This window comes from Onychostoma macrolepis, chromosome 23 (assembly GCF_012432095.1).
Source record: "Onychostoma macrolepis isolate SWU-2019 chromosome 23, ASM1243209v1, whole genome shotgun sequence".
NCBI classification, from domain to species: Eukaryota; Metazoa; Chordata; class Actinopteri; order Cypriniformes; family Cyprinidae; genus Onychostoma; species Onychostoma macrolepis.
This window is the reverse complement of record NC_081177.1, coordinates 29,130,410-29,149,797: the sequence shown is the minus strand read 5'-3', so window position 1 is coordinate 29,149,797 and position 19,388 is coordinate 29,130,410. Positions and strand designations below refer to the sequence as shown.

Below are 19,388 nucleotides of genomic sequence, written 5' to 3'. Positions count from 1 at the left end.
ATATCCAAGAAATGATCCCCAGACAACGGAAAACTTTTCAATGGAGTTAGACCTCAGAAATCGAATTCTTTCCATTTGTATGACAGAGATCATGTCCATAATCCAAAATTGAAAAGAGGGAGGTGAGGATGACTTCCAGTTTTTTAATATACGTCTTCTATCCAACATTTTTAATGCGATCCCTCAAAATTTGCATAAAAATATGTGGATGGAAACATAGGCAATGTTATTTGTGCTTTAGTCAGATTTTGTGTTGGTCAGTACAGACTTATAAAACCTGAAAATGGATGGACCTAGCAGTGCTCAAATACCATACTTCCTGAAGTAAACTTAAAGCAGTTTGATTTTCAAAAGCATTCTCTTTTAATGTCATGCATACTACAGACAAATGATAGATTATCTGTAAAGAGCAAGAAACCTGACTGAACACAGTCTACTCATGATAAAAATGAAGGATTAGGCAAAGTCTAACAAACCTGCGTTTCACTATACTAAAGTCGAGTAAGCTCAACATTCATCAGACTATGAGTAGGTGTTGAAATGAATGAATGAAAAAGAGAGGCACACTCACGTCCCGGGCAGCACACAGGAGCTCAGAGAAGACCACTGGTGTCAGCCAAAGACACAAGCACCTTCAACACAACAATCAGACGGCACTGAATGATCTATGAGCTGTGTGCTGGCCCAATCTGCTGCAGGCTGGGACAGTCAGTAAATAAGTAATGCTGTCTGCTGTCTCAGATGAGTAGATCAAGTTATCTGAGGTCTCCAATGTCACGCAGAGTTTCTTCTCACAAACATCATCTACTTCACTACAACACTCAAATTACATGAATACAGGAACATCAGTATGAACGTATCTGTTTCACATATTCATTAATATTTTCCCTGTGGAGAAAAGTAGTCTGGTAAAATAACTCCAAAATAAAAAAATAAATAAAATATGAAAATGTATCTTTATAAATCAAGGTTTTTTAGAACCATTAATATTTATTTTGATAACAGTTAAGTCAACCCTGCCCCCAAATTCTCATTATTGTTGTCAAAAAAATATAATTCTACTTAACTGTGATGTAAAAATATAATTGTATGTATATGTTGCCATCTGCCTTGTTCTCTCTTGGGCCTTTTGTTTTCTATTTCGTGCTCTATTTTGTGTTTACATGTCCATTTGGACTTTTATTTTGTGCTTTCTGTTTTCATAGTTTCCTGTTTCTGTTTGTAGTCAGTTTGTAGTTTTTCTAGTCTCTGTCATTAGCCCTCATGTTTCTCACCTATGTCTGATTTCCTTGATTAGTTCCCACGTGTAGGCTGTGGGTGCTTCTCAATTCTTATTTGTGCATCCTCGTTTCCTTTCCTCGTGTCTTAGCTCCACCCCCTTAGGATACGAGGGAAGGATGCAAGGAAAAGTGTAACTTCAAAGCCTCATCAGCTGCGCTAAAGGAATCTGCCCTTATGATGTTAAAGTTCGTTATTTAAGGCATTCATAATAAATATTAATAAAGCAAGATGCCCTATATGACATGTGTGGTTTATTTAAACTGCAAAGGTAAAATATAAATGTAAATTATTGTGATAGATGTGAAGGGGTCATAGGATGGAGGAGCGAGGAAACGAGGAGGGATATTGATAAGCACCCTATTTATTCCTTGTTATCTGCTCAGTTTGGTGACTGGTGTTGTCTATCTAGGGTGTTTCATGTGTGTTTCAGTTCTGTTTCTTGCCTGGATTTACTCATGTTTTTGCCCATGTTTCCACATGTTTGGATTTATTTTTATTAAATATTTTATGCTGCACTTGGATCCTACACTCTCTGTCTTCTCTGAGTCATGCGTCATGCATCAAAGTAGTAATTGTTGTTCTATATTAAAATAATCCAACAAACAAACATAAATCTACATCCCTCTATAGCCTGACATAACTGGAGCACGTATGAGGCATTCGACACAATTCGTCCCGAACTCCCACAAACAGGCAGCCTGTTGTAAGCAAGACAGATGCCACACTCTCGGTAAGAAAGGTCCACTGGGATTCTGCTGTAGAATCGTTTATTTTAAATGTGCAGTATTTGGGGGGTTTAGAAGACTAGAAGACCTTATTCCTTTAAAATCTCATGTTACTGGAGCTGTTTTCAGAATTGTGTAGTCTGACCACCAGAACCCTTCATGATAGGAAGCCTTGATCTATAACCCGAGACCATGGTCCACATATTCACACTACACCTTTATGTCCAGTAAATCCCACAATCCCACACACACACACCCAGAAACACACACACACACTCTGACTGTTGTGAATAATTCCCTCTCTTTAAAGGGGTCATCACATGAGAAACCACATTTCCCTTGATCTTTTGACACAGAAGAGGTCTTTGTATGCTTAATACATCCTGCAAGTTTCATAACTTAACATGTCCTCATCATCAACAAAAAAGCATTTATAATAAACACCGCCTCCACGTCGCGTCAAAAACAAATAGAAATTACGATCACTGCCGCTACACTGGATACAGTCAAAGACTACAGAAATACAAAGACGGTTCATTCCTATACTTATTAATGGGAGAAACTGCAACACGCAACATGGCGGGATAGTCCCGCCTTCTAAATGAAAGAGCCAATGGCTGAATGGTAAAGTCTTTGCATCACTGCAGCATCTGTTATAAGCTCCAGTTCCTGTAGAAACCTATGGAAGCATATGTGTAGCTAAACTCAATTTGAAATGTAATATGCAAAATGGCAATGCAATATGTCAAATGGCAATGTATTTCTGTATTTAAATTTACATTTTCCCATTCATATGTGCAACATTTAGTGCAAAATGAAAATGAAAATTCAATTATATCATTTAAATTTGCCATTTTCTACACTAGTTTTAATATGCAAATTAAACATATTTTAAAGCTTTATAAGTTGCAGAATTAAAATGAAAATGTATTACCCAAATTGATTAGATATGTTTAAAATGTCCAAGCAAAAACTAGCAAAATTATCATTTAAATGCTGTTTTTCCTAAATGCATTTAGATTTAGGGGTAGGACACAGGGATTGCACTTTCATCGTGATACCGCTTGATAATTGTAGCAAAATGCAATGAGAGTTTCAAAATGCATTCTGAGCCAAAGGTGCAACAAAATGGTGATTTAAATGTCTTTTATTTTTCTTAAATGCATTGACACTTAAATATATGACGTTTCAATTGAATTTTCATTAAATACCCCGCGATGAATATAGTTTAAGTCATTGTGGATTTGAAAATGCATTCCGAGCCGAGTATGCCCCCTACTTGTCAATCATTACATCAAGGCGGGGCTCGGCAACAGAACGCACGATAGGTCAATATTCACCGTTAACCAAACACTTTTCACCTGCCTCAACATCTCTCACTATTTACACTCGGATTGATGCACATAAGCAAACAGACAGTGCTATTCTACACTTATTTACTACCTTACCTTATATTTTATTACTCTTTTATTTCTAACCCGTAAAATAGCGCGTGTCCGTGGCACCTGAACACTAAACAGGGAGTTCCTCAGGGGCAGGAATTTTAATTTTGCAACTTATAAAGCTTTAAAATATGTGTTTAATTTGCATATTAAAACTAGTGTAGAAAATGGCAAATTTAAATGATATAATTGAATTTTCATTTTGCACTAAATGTTGCACTTATGAATGGGAAAATGTACATTTAAATACAGAAATACATTGCCATTTTACATATAGCATTGCCATTTTGCATATTACATTTCAAATTGAATTTTGCTACACATATGCTTCCATAGAAACCTGAGGCTTATAATGCACAAGCGCAGTTATAATGGCTGGTCTAGCCTGAAAAATAATCTTTTTAAATGCTATTTGAGCAAAAGAAACAACATTCATGGGGTAGTTCATTTCAGATTTTGATGCTGATTTGAAATATGCAATTTAATTGCGAGTTCAGCAGGTAGTTTTTGCCCCATTCCTGATTCCTGACAAGCCTTAAAGGACACGCCCCTTAAAACAGGTCGAATATATATATATATATTTTTTTTTTCTTCCCCACATATCTATTTTATTTATTTTATTTATTTATTTTTGCTGCAAAAAACTTTTTTTAACATTATAAGTAAACCTCAAGTAACATTTTAAAATACTAAAAAATCCATGTCATGACCCCTTTAAGATGTCTGTCAAAGACTGTTAGAAACCCCTGAACCAGAAAAAAAATTATGTAAGTTTATGCAATAACATTGTAAGAAAATGCAACTTGTATTCAAATTACAAAAATTCTTCAAGTGATATTTGATATAATTAAATTCATAGATCACCACTAAAGCCAAATAGTACAGACTTTATGACCCTCAGTATGCAGTAGTAGTTGAGAGAATTGTGTTACCTTGATTAAAATACGTTTGATTGTGAGTTAAAACACCTCATTTTAATTCCGGAATGTGGAATATTTTACAGTTAAACAGAATATTTAATAAGAAAATATGCAGGGCAAGACTTGATGTTATCCCTCTGGAATTGATGGGATGATGAAAAGTGGCTGATCTTTAGTAGCACAGAGTCAGAGCTGAGTGTGAGCTCACAGTGGAAACACTCACTTTTGACCGGGATAGAGCATGTGCATGCATCCCTTGTCAAATCTAGCATTACTTGCTATTATTGCTGTAACAATAACGACAAAAGCCCCAAACTACTGAATAAAGCATTTGCAAGAATATCCAACCATAACCAGCTGAAAACATTGCCTAAACAGCTATTGGTGTATTGTTAACATTCACAGTAGCCCACATGGTCAAGGTGACATCAAGCCAAATTTATGGCTTGATGTCTGATATTGATAAAAGCTTAAAACACAAAACAACTGTGCAAATAGGATCAATTATGATTGCCGAGTTCAATATAAATTTGGCTTGTGTTGTCAATTCAAAATTATTTTAAGAGCATGCAAAATGTTTATTATTTGACAGACAACTCACACTTACCTTTTGAAAAATGCGCTATTAGGCTGCAGGCACAAAAACTGCCAATAATCCAAACACAGGGCTTTAAATCTTGACATTTTCAGTGCTGAACGCTCAGTCACATGGCAAAATGATCAACCTCCGTTTTCGCCTGAGAGACGCGAGCCAAAGATTCGTGCAGCAGAGAAGATCTCTGTGCGTGTTACATGCTGTCTGCAGGTCGTGCAATGCTGCAATGAATCTGATGGGCCAAACACACCTCACAGTCCCACCGTCCAGCTTTCTGCTTCCTCTTGCGGCTGTGAAGAACCCAAAGCATCCTCCAGAGCTCACAGACAAGCCCGGGACTCTCTGTGAATCCAGGAGGAGATTCCTACAGCGTTCGGCTCCTTGATAAGGAAACCAGGTCAGCTCCAGATCCACCCTCACTGCATCAGCTTCAGCGTCTTCACATATAGATCCAGAGGATGGAGTCTCTGACATGCACCTCGTGATACAGTGTATGTATAAACCGTATCAGATTGACATCTGAGAGTGAACTTCCAGAGTGCAGGTGCTCCTTGCTGCAGGATTTTCCTCAGCTATTCCCTACGAGTGCATTACAGCCACTGCATCCATGAAGAGATCTCCACCTATATATGCTGAATGCCGGTTGCCTGGCAACAACATCACTACTGAACTTGCAAATGGTTTGCTGACAATACCCTGGTGGTTCGCTGTCAGAGGGAGGGACTTCCTCATCCTCAATGCTATGATGTCATGTACATAAACCACAGTGTATATTCTACTGCATTGAAAAATAGTGCCGTCTTGCAGTAAATAGAGAAATGTAAAGCAGCTTTTCTCATCAGACCCATCGGTAAGGCTCCTCCAAATGGCCATTATTACAATGATTCACAACAGAACCATCAAGAAGCATGAGAAATGTACAGCATTTCGTTTGATATTGGTGTGATTGGCCGAGAAACATTTTGAGAGACATTTGATGGCACGTGCCCAGCAAACAGGGAATGTTCTCACAACTTTCAACGTTTTTTAACAGTTCAATAAATGTTAGGACAAAACATACTTAGAACATCATTCTTCGAAATATCCTTGTGACATTATTCATACTTATGGAAGCCCGTTTCCGCCACTGAATAATAATAAAAAAAAAAGGTTATTGCGACTTTTTATCTCACAATTCTGACTTTTTTCACAGAATTGTGAGATATAAACTCGCAATTGCGAGTTAAAGTTTTGAGGGGGAAAACAAGACTGCGAGTTTATATCACACAATTCTGATTTTATTTCTCATAATTGTGAATTTATATCTCAGAATTATGACTTTTTATACTGTTTATATCACGCAATTCTGAGAAAAAAGTCAGAATTGTGAGATAAAAAGTCGCAATAACCTTTTTTATTTTTATTCAGTGGAGGAAACGCTGAAAAAACCTTCTTAGACCAACATTCTCGGAAAGTCCTTATGATGTTATTTGTACTTAAACATTCTAAGAAATGTTTTTTTTGTAACCTAAAAATTTAACATTCTTAGAATATTACAAATAAATATTCCAAAAATGTTATACTATGGGTGAAAATAAAATTGGTAGAATGTTGTAAGAAAAAAAATGTGTAACCTTTAAATAACTACAAGACAACTGGACATTTCAATGTATTAGAAACATTACTAAACAATGATCTTACAATGTTTTTATTACCCAAATTTGTTACCTGGTAGATAGGAAAAAGTGTCGTGCTGTTGTGGGTAAACAAGAGTTTAATGAGTAAAGTGCAGTTTTGCTTCTGGAGTCTTTTTTATTTATTTTTATTTTTTTGTATAATAACTAGAATTTTACATTTGCAAAAAATGTGAGAGACTGTTGCCTTAAAACATGCCCCTATTATGTTACGGTGCTGCTAAATGAGTATGTGAAGGTTTTCTGAGCGGTTGTTAGCTTGTAAATATGCTATAGCTGTTCAGTTGTTCAGGTGGTTAATACTCAATGGTCACATCAAAAAAGCACATTCTCAAGATGCAGAAAGCTTAATTCATTCATAACTTCAAGGCCAAAGCACTTGTAGCTTGCATCGGTTGTAATATGATGTCACACTCTGTGTGAACATAATTCAACACATAATACTTCCAAAGTGTAAAAATATGCAATCTACTCCACTTTACTGCAATGCTGCAATCATGCAAGTTGGTGTTCTTTTTAATAGGTCACAACAATAATCAATTTATCAATCACCTGTTGGTCACAAACTTTGGAAAGCATTGAAATTCGAGTGAACTTGAGTTGCCTGTCTACTGCATTTGCATTCACATGAAATTAAGGAAATGCCCCTCTACCGGTTTTTTTTTTTTTGGTCTAAAAATAAAGAGACACTAATTAGACCCTACCAGAGCTTTGAGTCATAGACTGAGCATGCAGGTATCATGGGGTAATTCAGCACAACATCATAATGCCATCATATTCACTCCTCCAAACCTCCTTCTATGAGCGCTGCCCCTTCAAGCTAAAGGCACATGCTTCAGTGTGGATTGATTAGTGCAGCTCACAGCAGAGACAGACACAGTTTATAGCATGTACTGATGCACTGAGAACATCAGCCATCAGCATGGAAAGAAACTGCCGTCAATAAATCAGTCATAAATGGCTCACAAAGTAGAGAACACACACAAATGGTGCGGTTTTAAAACAGCTGCAAATTATTCTGTCACAAAAAACTGCATCAATGATGAAATGATTTCTTCATGTTTTAAGCGTAAACTTTATAAAACATTGTAGAAATGTACACAAAGAAAGAAAAGCAGCATGTTAAGAAAAAAGGGTATACTGGTAGAGTCCAGTAGTTATGTGAATTTCATTTTTTAATTCTATATTCTTCATTTCTAAATGTAATAATTTATTGAAATTCTATGATAACAGAAAAAAAATTACAATCCTGATCTAAAAAATTTCAACTAGTGTTTTTGCTGTGTAAAGATGTTCTGCCTCTTATCAAAGTGTCTTCATAAGTTGTAAAATGAAGGAAAAAGTGTTTATCATGACCTGACTAGTGAACTGCTTCACTGAAGGTGTGAACTGGACCCATCAGCAGCGTCATTCATCCAAGCTGCTTGTCCCCTGTATATTGGTGAGGATGATGGAGTCGGTCCCAGCATCTCGGGCCGTAGGCGTTAGTCCGTCACAGGGCTCATACACACACACACACACACACACACACACACACACACACTTACTGGCAGTTTATTGTGTCTACTTCACCAATGCTGCATGTCTTTTGGATTGTGGGGAAACCTGTGCTCCGCGCAGAGGAAACCCACGCAGACACAGGGAGAACATGCAAACTCCACAGAAAGACCTCCTAGCTCGGCCGGGACTGGAAACAGAGACCTTCTAACAAGGACACTCATTGTTCTTAAGGCCACTGCCTACGACTCAAACTGCAGCTCTATCTCCATATTTCAGGCTGCTGGACAGGCTACAGCTCTTCCTTCCCACCTGATGCCAGCATGACATATCCTGATCAACATCACATCATGTTCATTCATTTAGGCCAGAAGAGAACTGGATCTTTCTGTCAGCTGATGGAATTTGGGTTCTTTGCCACTGTTGCCTTTGGCTTAATTAGTTGAGGTCTGAAAGACACTTAATATTGAGTAATATCATCGATTTGACGGCACTGACACTATCACATGAGAACAAAACTTGAACTGAGTCGAGCTGAATAACGACACTAACCTTGTTCAGTAGAGCTGTTGGGAACACTTTAGTATAGGGACCAATTCTCACTAACTAGTTGCTCATAAGCATACCTGTTATTAACATATTGCCTGTTCATTAGTATTTATAAAAGCAGTATACTCTACATCTCTAATCCTGCCCAATACCTAAACTTAACAACTACCTTAATAAGCAGCAAATATGGAGTTTATTGAGGCAAAAGTCATAGTTAATGGTTTGTTAATAGTGAGAATTGGAATAAAGTGTGACGAAGCTGTTTATAGCTGAATTGAACTTGTTTCAGAATGAGTGAACTTTACACACTTATTGAACTGAACTGAATCAACACTGAACTGACTGGAGCTGAATAATGATACTATGGTCTCACTGCAGATGCTTTAAAGCACAATTTGGATTTGCATCAATTTTGAAGTGTATGTCACTGATTCTTTTACTTTCCGGTTCTCTACTGTACAAGTGACATAAAAATATAAATTCATACACTATCCACCAAATACATTCAAGATAGAGAGATTGAGTAGTGTGTCCCAAATCATAGGATTTTGAAAATACTACACCAAAGGTTCTTGGACAGCATACTGTTGCTGTTGCATTAGCACATAACATACCTTTCGTACTTAGAAGTATGAACTGGGATTGAGCCAAGATCTTGATGTAATGGTCTGTGTTGTCCACTAGAGGCAGGACAAGGGCTTTTCACTCATGAACCATTCTAGTCATCCTAAACCCCGAGTAACTCAATCCTGTACGCATGTAGTATGAATAAAATATGGGAATACAGCATCCAGAAAGTTGGCACTGTCATATATACAGTATCTCACAGAAGTGAGTACACCTCACATTTTTGTAAATATTTTATTATATCTTTTCATGTGACAACACTGAAGAAATGACACTTTGCTACAATGTAAAGTAGTGAGTGTACAGCTTGTATAACAGTGTAAATTTGCTGTCCCCTCAAAATAAACCGCTGGCCACAAAAGTGAGTACACCCCTAAGTGAAAATGTCCAAATTGGGCCCAAAGTGTCAATATTTTGTGTGGCCACCATTATTTTCCAGCACTGCCTTAAGAAGTGTTGTCACGGTACCAAAATTTCAGTATTCGGTACCGATACCAATGAAAATCCACGGTTCTCGGTACCAATTTCGGTACCACATGCTAATTAAAAAACACACTATTTTTAATAATAAAGTCAAACAAAAATAAAATGTACAAAAATCAATGCCATTCTTTATACTTATTTAAATTGTTTCAAGTTTTTCCGCAATTAATAAAAGTATGAAAAACAGTAAGCAGTAGAGTTTCACCCAGATTTCATTTGTCTTTTAATTAATGAAATTTAAACACATTTTATTTTTTTGGTAAATAAAGGGGATATGGAAGAAATATTGTATGATTATTTCTTTAAAAATAAATATTAACTTTTTTCAATAGTAGTAATAGTATCACATACATTCTACTAAATAATAGTAATATATTTCTGGCACAATGTCTTTAAGATAAACGTTTATTTTGACGGGTTGCCGTGAATACCTTTTATTTCTGTGTGTAGCTATATGATATGACGCTGGTTTTACTCAATGAAACAGTAAAATGCTTGTGAAGTGACTCTCAGAGCAGTTCTGTAGATGTTGTTTATGTATTTATGTCCTCATTGAGACGGCAGATGCTGAAATCACCACGAGCGCTTCAGTGTGTGTAGTTAAAAAAAAAAAAAAAACGCGCGTCTCTACTTTTCATTCATTCACACAGAGACTCGCAGAACATGCGGGATTCATATCTGAATCGACTTTTGTGGCTTAATATTTACTAGTCCGTGTCGCGATTTGATTTAAGTGTAATGACCTACTTTTGATTGATTCATCCAAACTTTGACAAATTCCGTGGCATTCCATGCTAAACTGTAAATTCCGTTTTTATAACTGGATTCCGAGATTCCGTCTGCGTTTTCTGCATCGCGGAAATCATCGGGCCGTATGCGTCAAGAACCGGGTTGACCGGGTACTCGGTACCACCGGTACTTAAAAAAACCTGGTACCGTGACGTTTTCATTTTTTTAGTACAGACTTGGTACCGAAGTACCGGGTCTTTTGACAACACTAGCCTTAAGCCTCTTGGGCATGGAGTTCACCAGAGCTTCACAGGTTGCCACTGGAGTCCTCTTCCACTCCTCCATGAAGACATCACGGAGCTGGTGGATGCTAGAGACCATGCGCTCCTCCACCTTCCGTTTGAGGATTCCCCACAGATGCTCAATAGGGTTTAGGTCTGGAGACATGCTTGGCCAGTCCATCACCTTTAACCTCAGCTTCTTTAGCAAGGTAGTGGTCGTCTTGGAGGTGTGTTTGGGGTCGTTATCATGTTGGAATACTGCCCTGCGGCCCAGTCTCCGAAGGGAGGGGATCGTGCTCTGCTTCAGTATGTCATAGTACATGTTGGCATTCATGGTTCCCTTTCATCTGGTCAGAGGAGAACTGACCCCCGACTGAGCCTGGTTTCTCCCAAGGTTTTTTTCTCCATTCTGTCTCAGAGGGAGTTTTGGTTCCTTGCCGCTGTCGCCTCTGGCTTGCTCAGTTGGGGACACTTAATTTCTAGCGATTATCGTCGATTTGGTTGCACAGATACTATTTAAACTAAACTGAGCTTGACAATGACATCTCTGAATTCAATAATGAATTGCCTTTAACTGAAAATTGAGAAAATTGAGTGTTTAATCTTATATATTACTGACACTCTATCCTCCAATTTGATACGGTTAAGTGCTTTGACACAATCTGTATTGTTAAAAGCGTTATATAAATAAAGATGACTTGACTTGACTTCTTTGGTTGACCATGGTGAGGCCTGTTCTGAGTGGAACCTGTCCTGTTAAACCGCTGTATGGTCTTGGCCACCGTGCTGCAGCGCAGTTTCAGGGTCTTGGCAATCTTCTTATAGCCTACACCATCTTTATGTAGAGCAACAATTCTTTTTTTTCAGATCCTCAGAGAGTTCTTTGCCATGAGGTGCCATGTTGAACTTCCAGTGACCAGTATGAGAGAGTGAGAGCGATAACACCACATTTAACAAACCCGCTCCCCATTCACACCTGAGACCTTGTAACACTAAGGAGTCACATGACACCGGGGAGAGAAAATGGCTAATTGGGCCCAATTTGGACATTTTCACTTAGGGGTGTACTCACTTTTGTGGCCAGCGGTTTAGACATTAATGGCTGTGTGTTGAGTTATTTTGAGGGGACAGCAAACTTACACTGTTATACAAGTTTTACACTCACTACTTTACTTTGCAGCAAAGTGTCATTTCTTCAGTGTTGTCACATGAAAAGATGTAATAAAATATTTACAAAAATGTGAGGGGTGTACTCACTTCTGTGAGATACTGTATTTATTTTTATATCATCTCAAAATGTAAAGTTAGCTATATAAATATGTCTAGCTTTGTTCTACAATGTACTCACATAGGGTGATATTTACAATGTACTGCAGCAAATATCAACAACTAAATTATCACCCAGCTCTAATCTGCTAAATGCAATTATAAAGAAAGATAGTAAGAATAAGATATTATAAACATTATAAAACATCAACATCAAGATTTTCTGTAAAGCTGCTTTGTAACAATGTGTATTGTGAAAAGCTCTATATAAATAAACTTGACTTACAGTACAACATCAGCCACATTGCTATTCCCAGCCATCCAAGCCATTACCTTTCATTTACAGTGTGACAAATGAACAGGAAGTATCAGCCTGAACTTGTTCTTAAATCAGTATTTGATAAGATAGGCAAGAGTAAAGTGATTTTACCACACAATTTCATAAAAAAAAGAAAAGCAACATAAATATATGATGAGATGATGCAATGTTATGAGGTCATGTGGCAACCATGCAGCATACTACTGTTTAAACATACTCCTATTTTATCATTACATAGTGTTTCACATAAAAAACAAAAAACACGATAAGCGGTATACAGCACTGAGTAGAATGCAACAAGTTAGTATGCCAATCTAAACACAGTCCATATTAATCCCTCAAGAATAACTAAAAAAAACAATGCACAAATGAAAGAAAAACACACAACACAATATTGAGTGCCAATAAATAAATAAATACAAAAATAATAATCATATACAAGAGGGTCAAAAATGAAACTTTTAATTTGAATCTTGTTACATGTTCAAGACAATAAGCTACTGATATCAGGCAAAGCAAATACAGCTATGATGCAGTAATTGGTTTTTAAATAGATATTGCTTTTTCATTTCATGCATCACTCCGAGTACTGAATGAAGTTGCTCTTCCAATCGTTTTCCAATCTTTGTATTAGAGGTACACGTTTGAGGTTCAATACGCGACTGTATTCATAAGTTCTAGCGCTACAGTTGTGTTCTTCCAGCGATTATGAAATGAAATACTGCAGAAAGATTTCCATCTGTGCTGCATGTGAATGCGACGGCACACACAGTGACTTTTATTCCCCCAGAGAAACAGTGTTCCCTCAGGAGACGGATGGACGGATGGATGCATGTACGCTTTGAGAGAGAGGACAGATCCGTGGCCGGGCAGGAGATGTCATTCCTGCTATCTTGAAGGACTGCTGCTTCCAGATGGAGGACAGCAGAACTGATGCAGCACATTATCATCCCTGTGAGAGAAGCACACTATAAGAACAGCACACTTCAATGTGACGCACTGCACTCTCTAGGCCAGCACTTCTCAGCAACTATTGCTTCAGGACGCAGGTTTTATGCAGATTTTATATTGGACATCATGTGGCGGCCCAAACACGTCATCAAAATGCACAAAGGTGAACAGAAATGTTCTGACCTTCAACTGCATAGATGCAACATACAGTTTTGTTGCTGATGTCCGACCAAACTATTCTGGCACATTCATTGAATGAGAAAGAAGATATTTCGAAGAATATGGGAACTGTTTCTGGTCCCCATTGACTTACATAGTATTTTTTATTTATTTATTTGTTTTATTTTTTGCATACTATGGAAGTCAATGTGAACCCACATTCTTCAAAATATCTTCTTTTAACAGAAGAAAGAAACTCAGAGGTTTGGAACAACTTGAGGGTGAGTAAATGATCACAAAATGTAAATTTCGGTTGATTTATCCCTTTAGCATGACATAGGCTAAATAAGAGATTGATCATTTTGTTCATCAGAAGTGCAATTTACCCATTTACCTGTATTTAATGTAGACAGGTTATCTTTTGTAGATCTGTGAAGACATCTCTTGTTGGCATCTATATCATTTTGCCTCCAATAAATGTGCCAAAATACCAAGAGCTGGTCAGATGTCAACAACACAAATATAAGAAGGTTGAAAAGTTTTTTCCAGTGGTTGCATTTTATTATTTTATTTCCCAAACAGATCTGAGACAGGGTCAGTTGAGAACCGCTGGTCTAGGGATCCTAAAGCACTTATCATCTAACTTCTCTCCAGGCTGTTTACTGAAGCATGCTTTATATACTGTATCTATATTCCTGTGTATAGACCAATCCCCATGTCTGCAGCACATGTACACTCAATGATGGCAGAAACCCAGCAGTATGTTGTATCCAAAAAAAGTAGCTAGCCAAGTCACAATGAATTGGTCTGACAGTTTCTATGGTTTTTCTGCTCATCTTATCTTCTGTTGAGCTAATCTGAAGCCACTATTTACTAAAATGAGGGAACACATTGGTGAATCGTGGCCACAATTTAACTAAAAAGAAACAAATGAAGACTGAATTCTTAATTTGTGGCCACAATACAAATATAAATACATTTAGCTGTCACACAATATATCATCGTGTCAAAATTTAACCCAACGTATAATTCCACAATGATTCCCATGTACTTTGATGGCAAAGGATTCGGTGAGGTTACCAGCCACATCGCAAAAACAGATGCTACAGGCCTCTAGCGTACATAGATATAGCGACGCTCAGAGCATCAAATGCTTTGGGAGTGAGAATATGTTGTTTTGACAGAAACAGCTCAGCACAACACTGTAGTCTCTCAACAGCACTGGGCTTATGCTTTGAGTCGGTCTTTTGAGTGTAACTACTTAGGTCATTTTTGCCACCGGTTTATTGTGTGACAAGCTGTGACACTGACAAGAGATTGGTCTATAATAACACGTTTCACATCATTTTGTTTCAATTTCAAAAATAAGCTCATAAAATTCCAGTTCATGAGAATAATAGGACAGACAGAAGACTCTAAAAACCAATCTCATCAAGCTTCAAAATCTCAAGAAAAATCAGACATTAAACAAATCTAACAAAAAAAATAATATCTAATAAAAATATAACAAATCTAATTTAAAAAAAAAACTGCCAACCATACATAAAATATGTTTTCATAAATAATTCCTGTAGCTAAAATGACTCCTCAACTAGGGAGCAAACTGAGCCACATTCAAAGATTTAACAGGCTACATTTACACAAAAGAGACAGAACAAGAGATTCACAACAGACAGGAAATAATGCAGCTGTCAGTCGCAAACACTGAACTGATTCACAATGCTTCAGATCTGAATTAGGCAAAATCATTAAAAAGTCCTTTGAGGAGAAATATATATATATATATATATATATATATATATATTGTTGGTTGTTTAAATCATTTGGATTGCAATTTTATCCAGCCATCGTCTTGCTTAAATTGAAGCAATTTCAATCAAATCACATGACATTTCACAGGATGCTATCCTCGTTAACCTCATTAGACAGCTTGATATAGAAACAAACTAAACTCATTCTCATGAACTGGAATTACAATAAACAATGTACAAAAATAAATAAATAAATACAGGAGAAAACAGTCACATCACATTTCAGAATATTTGTCCTGACACTAGAGATTCACAAATTTCATATTTACAAATATCTTCAAATACCCCAAAGCAAAGACTTCAAGTTCATTAAACAACAATTACATTTGTTTTCTACCATTAAATTGTAAATAAATTCAGGTACTGTAATTGTGAACCACTAAAATATTCGGTAACACTTTATTTTAGGGTCTCTTAACTAGTTGCTTATTACTAGAATATTAGCCATTTATTAGTAGTAATTAAGCACATATTAATGCCTTATTCTACATCCCTAATCCTACCCAATACCTGAACTTAACAACTACCGCACTAACTATTAATAAGCGGCAAATTAGGAGTTTATTGAGGGAAAAGTCGTAGTTAATAGTGAATAAGTGTTCCCTATTCTAAAGTGTTACCAAATATATGTAACAATTTATTTTATGGTCTCTTAACTAGTTGCTTATTAGCATGCATATTACTAGAATATTAGCCATTTATTAGTAGTAATTAAGCACATATTAATGCCTTATTCTACATGACCTTATTCTACATCCCTAATCCTACCCAATACCTAAACTTAACAACTACCTTACTAACTATTAATAAGCGGCAAATAAGGAGTTTATTGAGGGAAAAGTCGTAGTTAATAGTGAATAAGTGTTCCCTATTCTAAAGTGTTACCAAATATTGAAATTGCTACTGTTCCGTCATAGTATTTGTAGCCAACAGCATTGACAACTTATCTTACACAGTACATAAAACCTTTAAAATGAGACACCGACCAAAATATGAAGAAGCTGATGCAATGCATTTAACTTGACTATAACAGAGATAAAACAAACAGCAGAGCTACTGAAAGTTTGCACAGAGCATTACGTGACGTCTAATAGGATGCATTCTGACTCGAGCGCCTCTTACCTGCACTCAGAGAGAGGAGCAGGTACAGCTAGCTGCTTAGAGCGCAACGGCGCGGGACAGCAGTACTGGTGCAAAGCATTTACATACCTACGACACAAGGAGAAACAAAGACGTCATCTACTCCACACTACAAACACACTTCAGCCCATCACTCTCACAGATCCCTGCAGTACTCTGCTCAGTGTGCTCATATGAGGATTCAAACAAGTTCATTCTCAGACAGGAGAATCAAATGATTTTATACTCTTTCCTATCCATTGTTGGAAGAATTAAAAGCATGTTCTCATCTCCAGATGACATTACGATTGCTCTCATCCTGTGAAACAATAGGCTTATAAAGAGTTTGCTGTGTAAATGGTGTTTGTGTTTGTGTCTGACATTGATGAATAAATGGCTGGTGAAGATGTCAGTTCATTTCTCCATGAGTGCTCGGGTCTTTATGTAACTCTGCACCAGACTGCTGTCACATACACAACGTCACTGCTTCAGTCACAGATTTCCATACACTTACATCAACATTTCACAAATACAGCTTAAATGTCATTAATGCATTCAAATGTTTGTAAAAACATAATCCCTTCTCATTGGAGATCACATGCATCTCATCTTGGCCACCAAATATTAAGTAGCAAAAGTAACAAAATAAATGAAGGCTGTTGCCTGTTACATTTATGCATTTAGCAGACGCTTTTATCCAAAGCGACTTACAGTGCATTCAGGCTATACATTTATTTTTTATCAGTATGTTAAAAAATAATTAAAAAATAATAATAATAATAAATAAATAAATAAATAAAAGGGATGTCTTGTTCCTACTTCCTGTTTTTCATTTAGTAATAATAATACTGATAAATGTTATTGTTATTATTATTATTATTATTATTATGTAACCATATTAATATATAAATAAAAACATTTTGGCCAGCAAACCTGTAATTTTTTTTTCCTGAAACTGTGCAGCCCTAAATTCAAGTAAAGAAATACAAGAGCTTTATCACAACAATATCTGTCATACAACACAAATTAACTAAATAAATATAGATCTGATTATAATGATAACTGGATGCCACTGGCTGAAATAAATGCAATGTGATGAGGTCATGAGACAACAATGTGACACACAACTAATGGAAATGTTATTGTTGCACACATCATACTGATTTGCATGCTATTTGAAAAATAAATGAATAACAAATAAACAGCTAGCAGTTTAAAGTACACACTGTGCAGTACAAGCAGGATGCTAGTGTTCCTTACTGCGTCACTTTGAATTCACCGCTGGAACGTCCTACAAAGTGCCCAAATAGCCTTAAACCCATGAACTAGTGCTAAAGTGCCCTTCAGTTTAACCTCAGTCACCTTGAGAGGACTGAATCTCCAATAAACACTCACACATCTCTGATGCTGCTTTCAGGTGCTTATAGTACGCTTTATATGCTGACAAGAGCAAGAATAAACAAATTGCAAAAATAAAAATCCAAAGCATCAACAAGATTTCTGCAGTTATTTATGGGACAGATGGCCAGACTGAACACTGCACGTGAAGGAGAAATGCATCACAAATCACAGTTTATAGCAGCGCATTGTGCTCCAAGCATGTGACTGTCAAATTGCGTCATAATGCACATCAGCTACAGCCAAACACACACACACACACACACACACACACAGAGGGTCACAGCTCCTCGTGTTTATACGACACATGAAAACACCTCAGCTCAGCAGAGCAAGCACAGAGCCATCACTGCTATTTACTGCAACAGCGCATCCTAAACGCATTATGAGCAATGCAGAACTCGCCTCGCCATCAGAACATTAGTCCATCACCACAAGCCCAATCGCACAGCCTCTGTGTAAAACACACGAGCGCTGTCATGCATGTGGACCGCGGATCTGATACTCACATGGTGCCGAGTCTGTGTGCCATGGCCGCGGGTCTCATTCAGTCTGATCAACGCTACGGCGCTGCACTCCTGGCCTGCGACGTCACACATGCATCACACACTTACATCAGCAAGCGAACACTGACACTGCGCAGAACAAGGACAGCGATTCACAGATGCTGCTGAGGAAATGTGGGTGTGTGTGTGAGATTTCTTAATGTGTAGGACATGCGCTGCCTCCTCCATCTGCAGCCTTTAGTACGGTCCACAGCCAGGGCAGCTGATTGGCTCTCTGGTCTCCATAGAAACAGGAGGAGAGAGATCCTGAACGCAGCACCCATTACACACGTAATAATACATCAACATCACAGAGGTCAAGCAAGGAAGAGAGAGAATCGATTTCTGTTATGAGAAATGAAACTGCATGACCACCAAATTGCAGTTTTTTCAACTGCTTACACACTTAATCTTTCCTTGTCACACAGTTTCTGAAATATGACACTCAAACAGCAGAAGCACACACCAAATCTGCAAAACCATACACTAATTATCGGCCTTTGACTCAGTTTTCAATTTCATAAAACACTTTTTGCAACACACAAAACTCTAACAGGAATTAATATTATAGTAAAGGTGTTTGCAAATGTTTGCTTTTGAATACAGTGCTTCATTTAGCAAAGAGATAAGTGAGGAATTTTGCATTTTGTGTGTGCAATACTTGGATTTGGGTGTAAAACACGTGTAAGCAGTTGAAAAAAAAACAACTGCAATTATTTGTTAATTTCATGTGTGGTAAAAAGGTCATGAATATAATGTCACTATATGAAAAAAATTGGTACTAAAACAGTTGATTAAAAATTTTCAATTATGTCATGACTTGGCCTGGAGATGGAGGTTTCATAAAACCTGTCGACTAAAAATTATTATTACTACCCACCACCTGTCCACTATTCCATTAAATATCAAACATATTTTGGTGCTACTGCTATAATATTGTGACACACAAAAGAAAACTAAAACTGTACATTCCTGCAGTGGTCCAGAGTTCACTGGAGAAACTACTGACACGTCACAG

The 19,388-nt window shown here is 37.1% G+C and overlaps 1 protein-coding gene across 6 annotated transcripts in view; it reads right to left on the bottom strand.

Moving 5' to 3' along the window:
• The window catches only part of LOC131531882 (IQ motif and SEC7 domain-containing protein 1-like), an 83,060-nt gene that overhangs the window by 45,181 nt on the left and 18,491 nt on the right, over positions 1-19,388 (bottom strand). The window contains exons 4-5 of one of the 6 annotated variants that reach the window (XM_058763035.1): positions 16,431-16,517; positions 12,834-13,339 (exon numbers count right to left, since the gene is read on the bottom strand). The exons of 3 other annotated variants lie outside the window; for them this stretch is intronic. In XM_058763035.1, coding sequence (XP_058619018.1) covers positions 13,276-13,339; positions 16,431-16,517 — 151 coding nt within the window. In that variant the 3' untranslated portion in view covers positions 12,834-13,275. Of the gene's footprint in view, positions 1-4,975; positions 5,085-12,833; positions 13,340-16,430; positions 16,518-18,334; positions 18,562-19,388 lie in introns of those variants that run through there. 2 more of the 6 variants (XM_058763032.1, XM_058763030.1) reach the window with 2 other exon arrangements.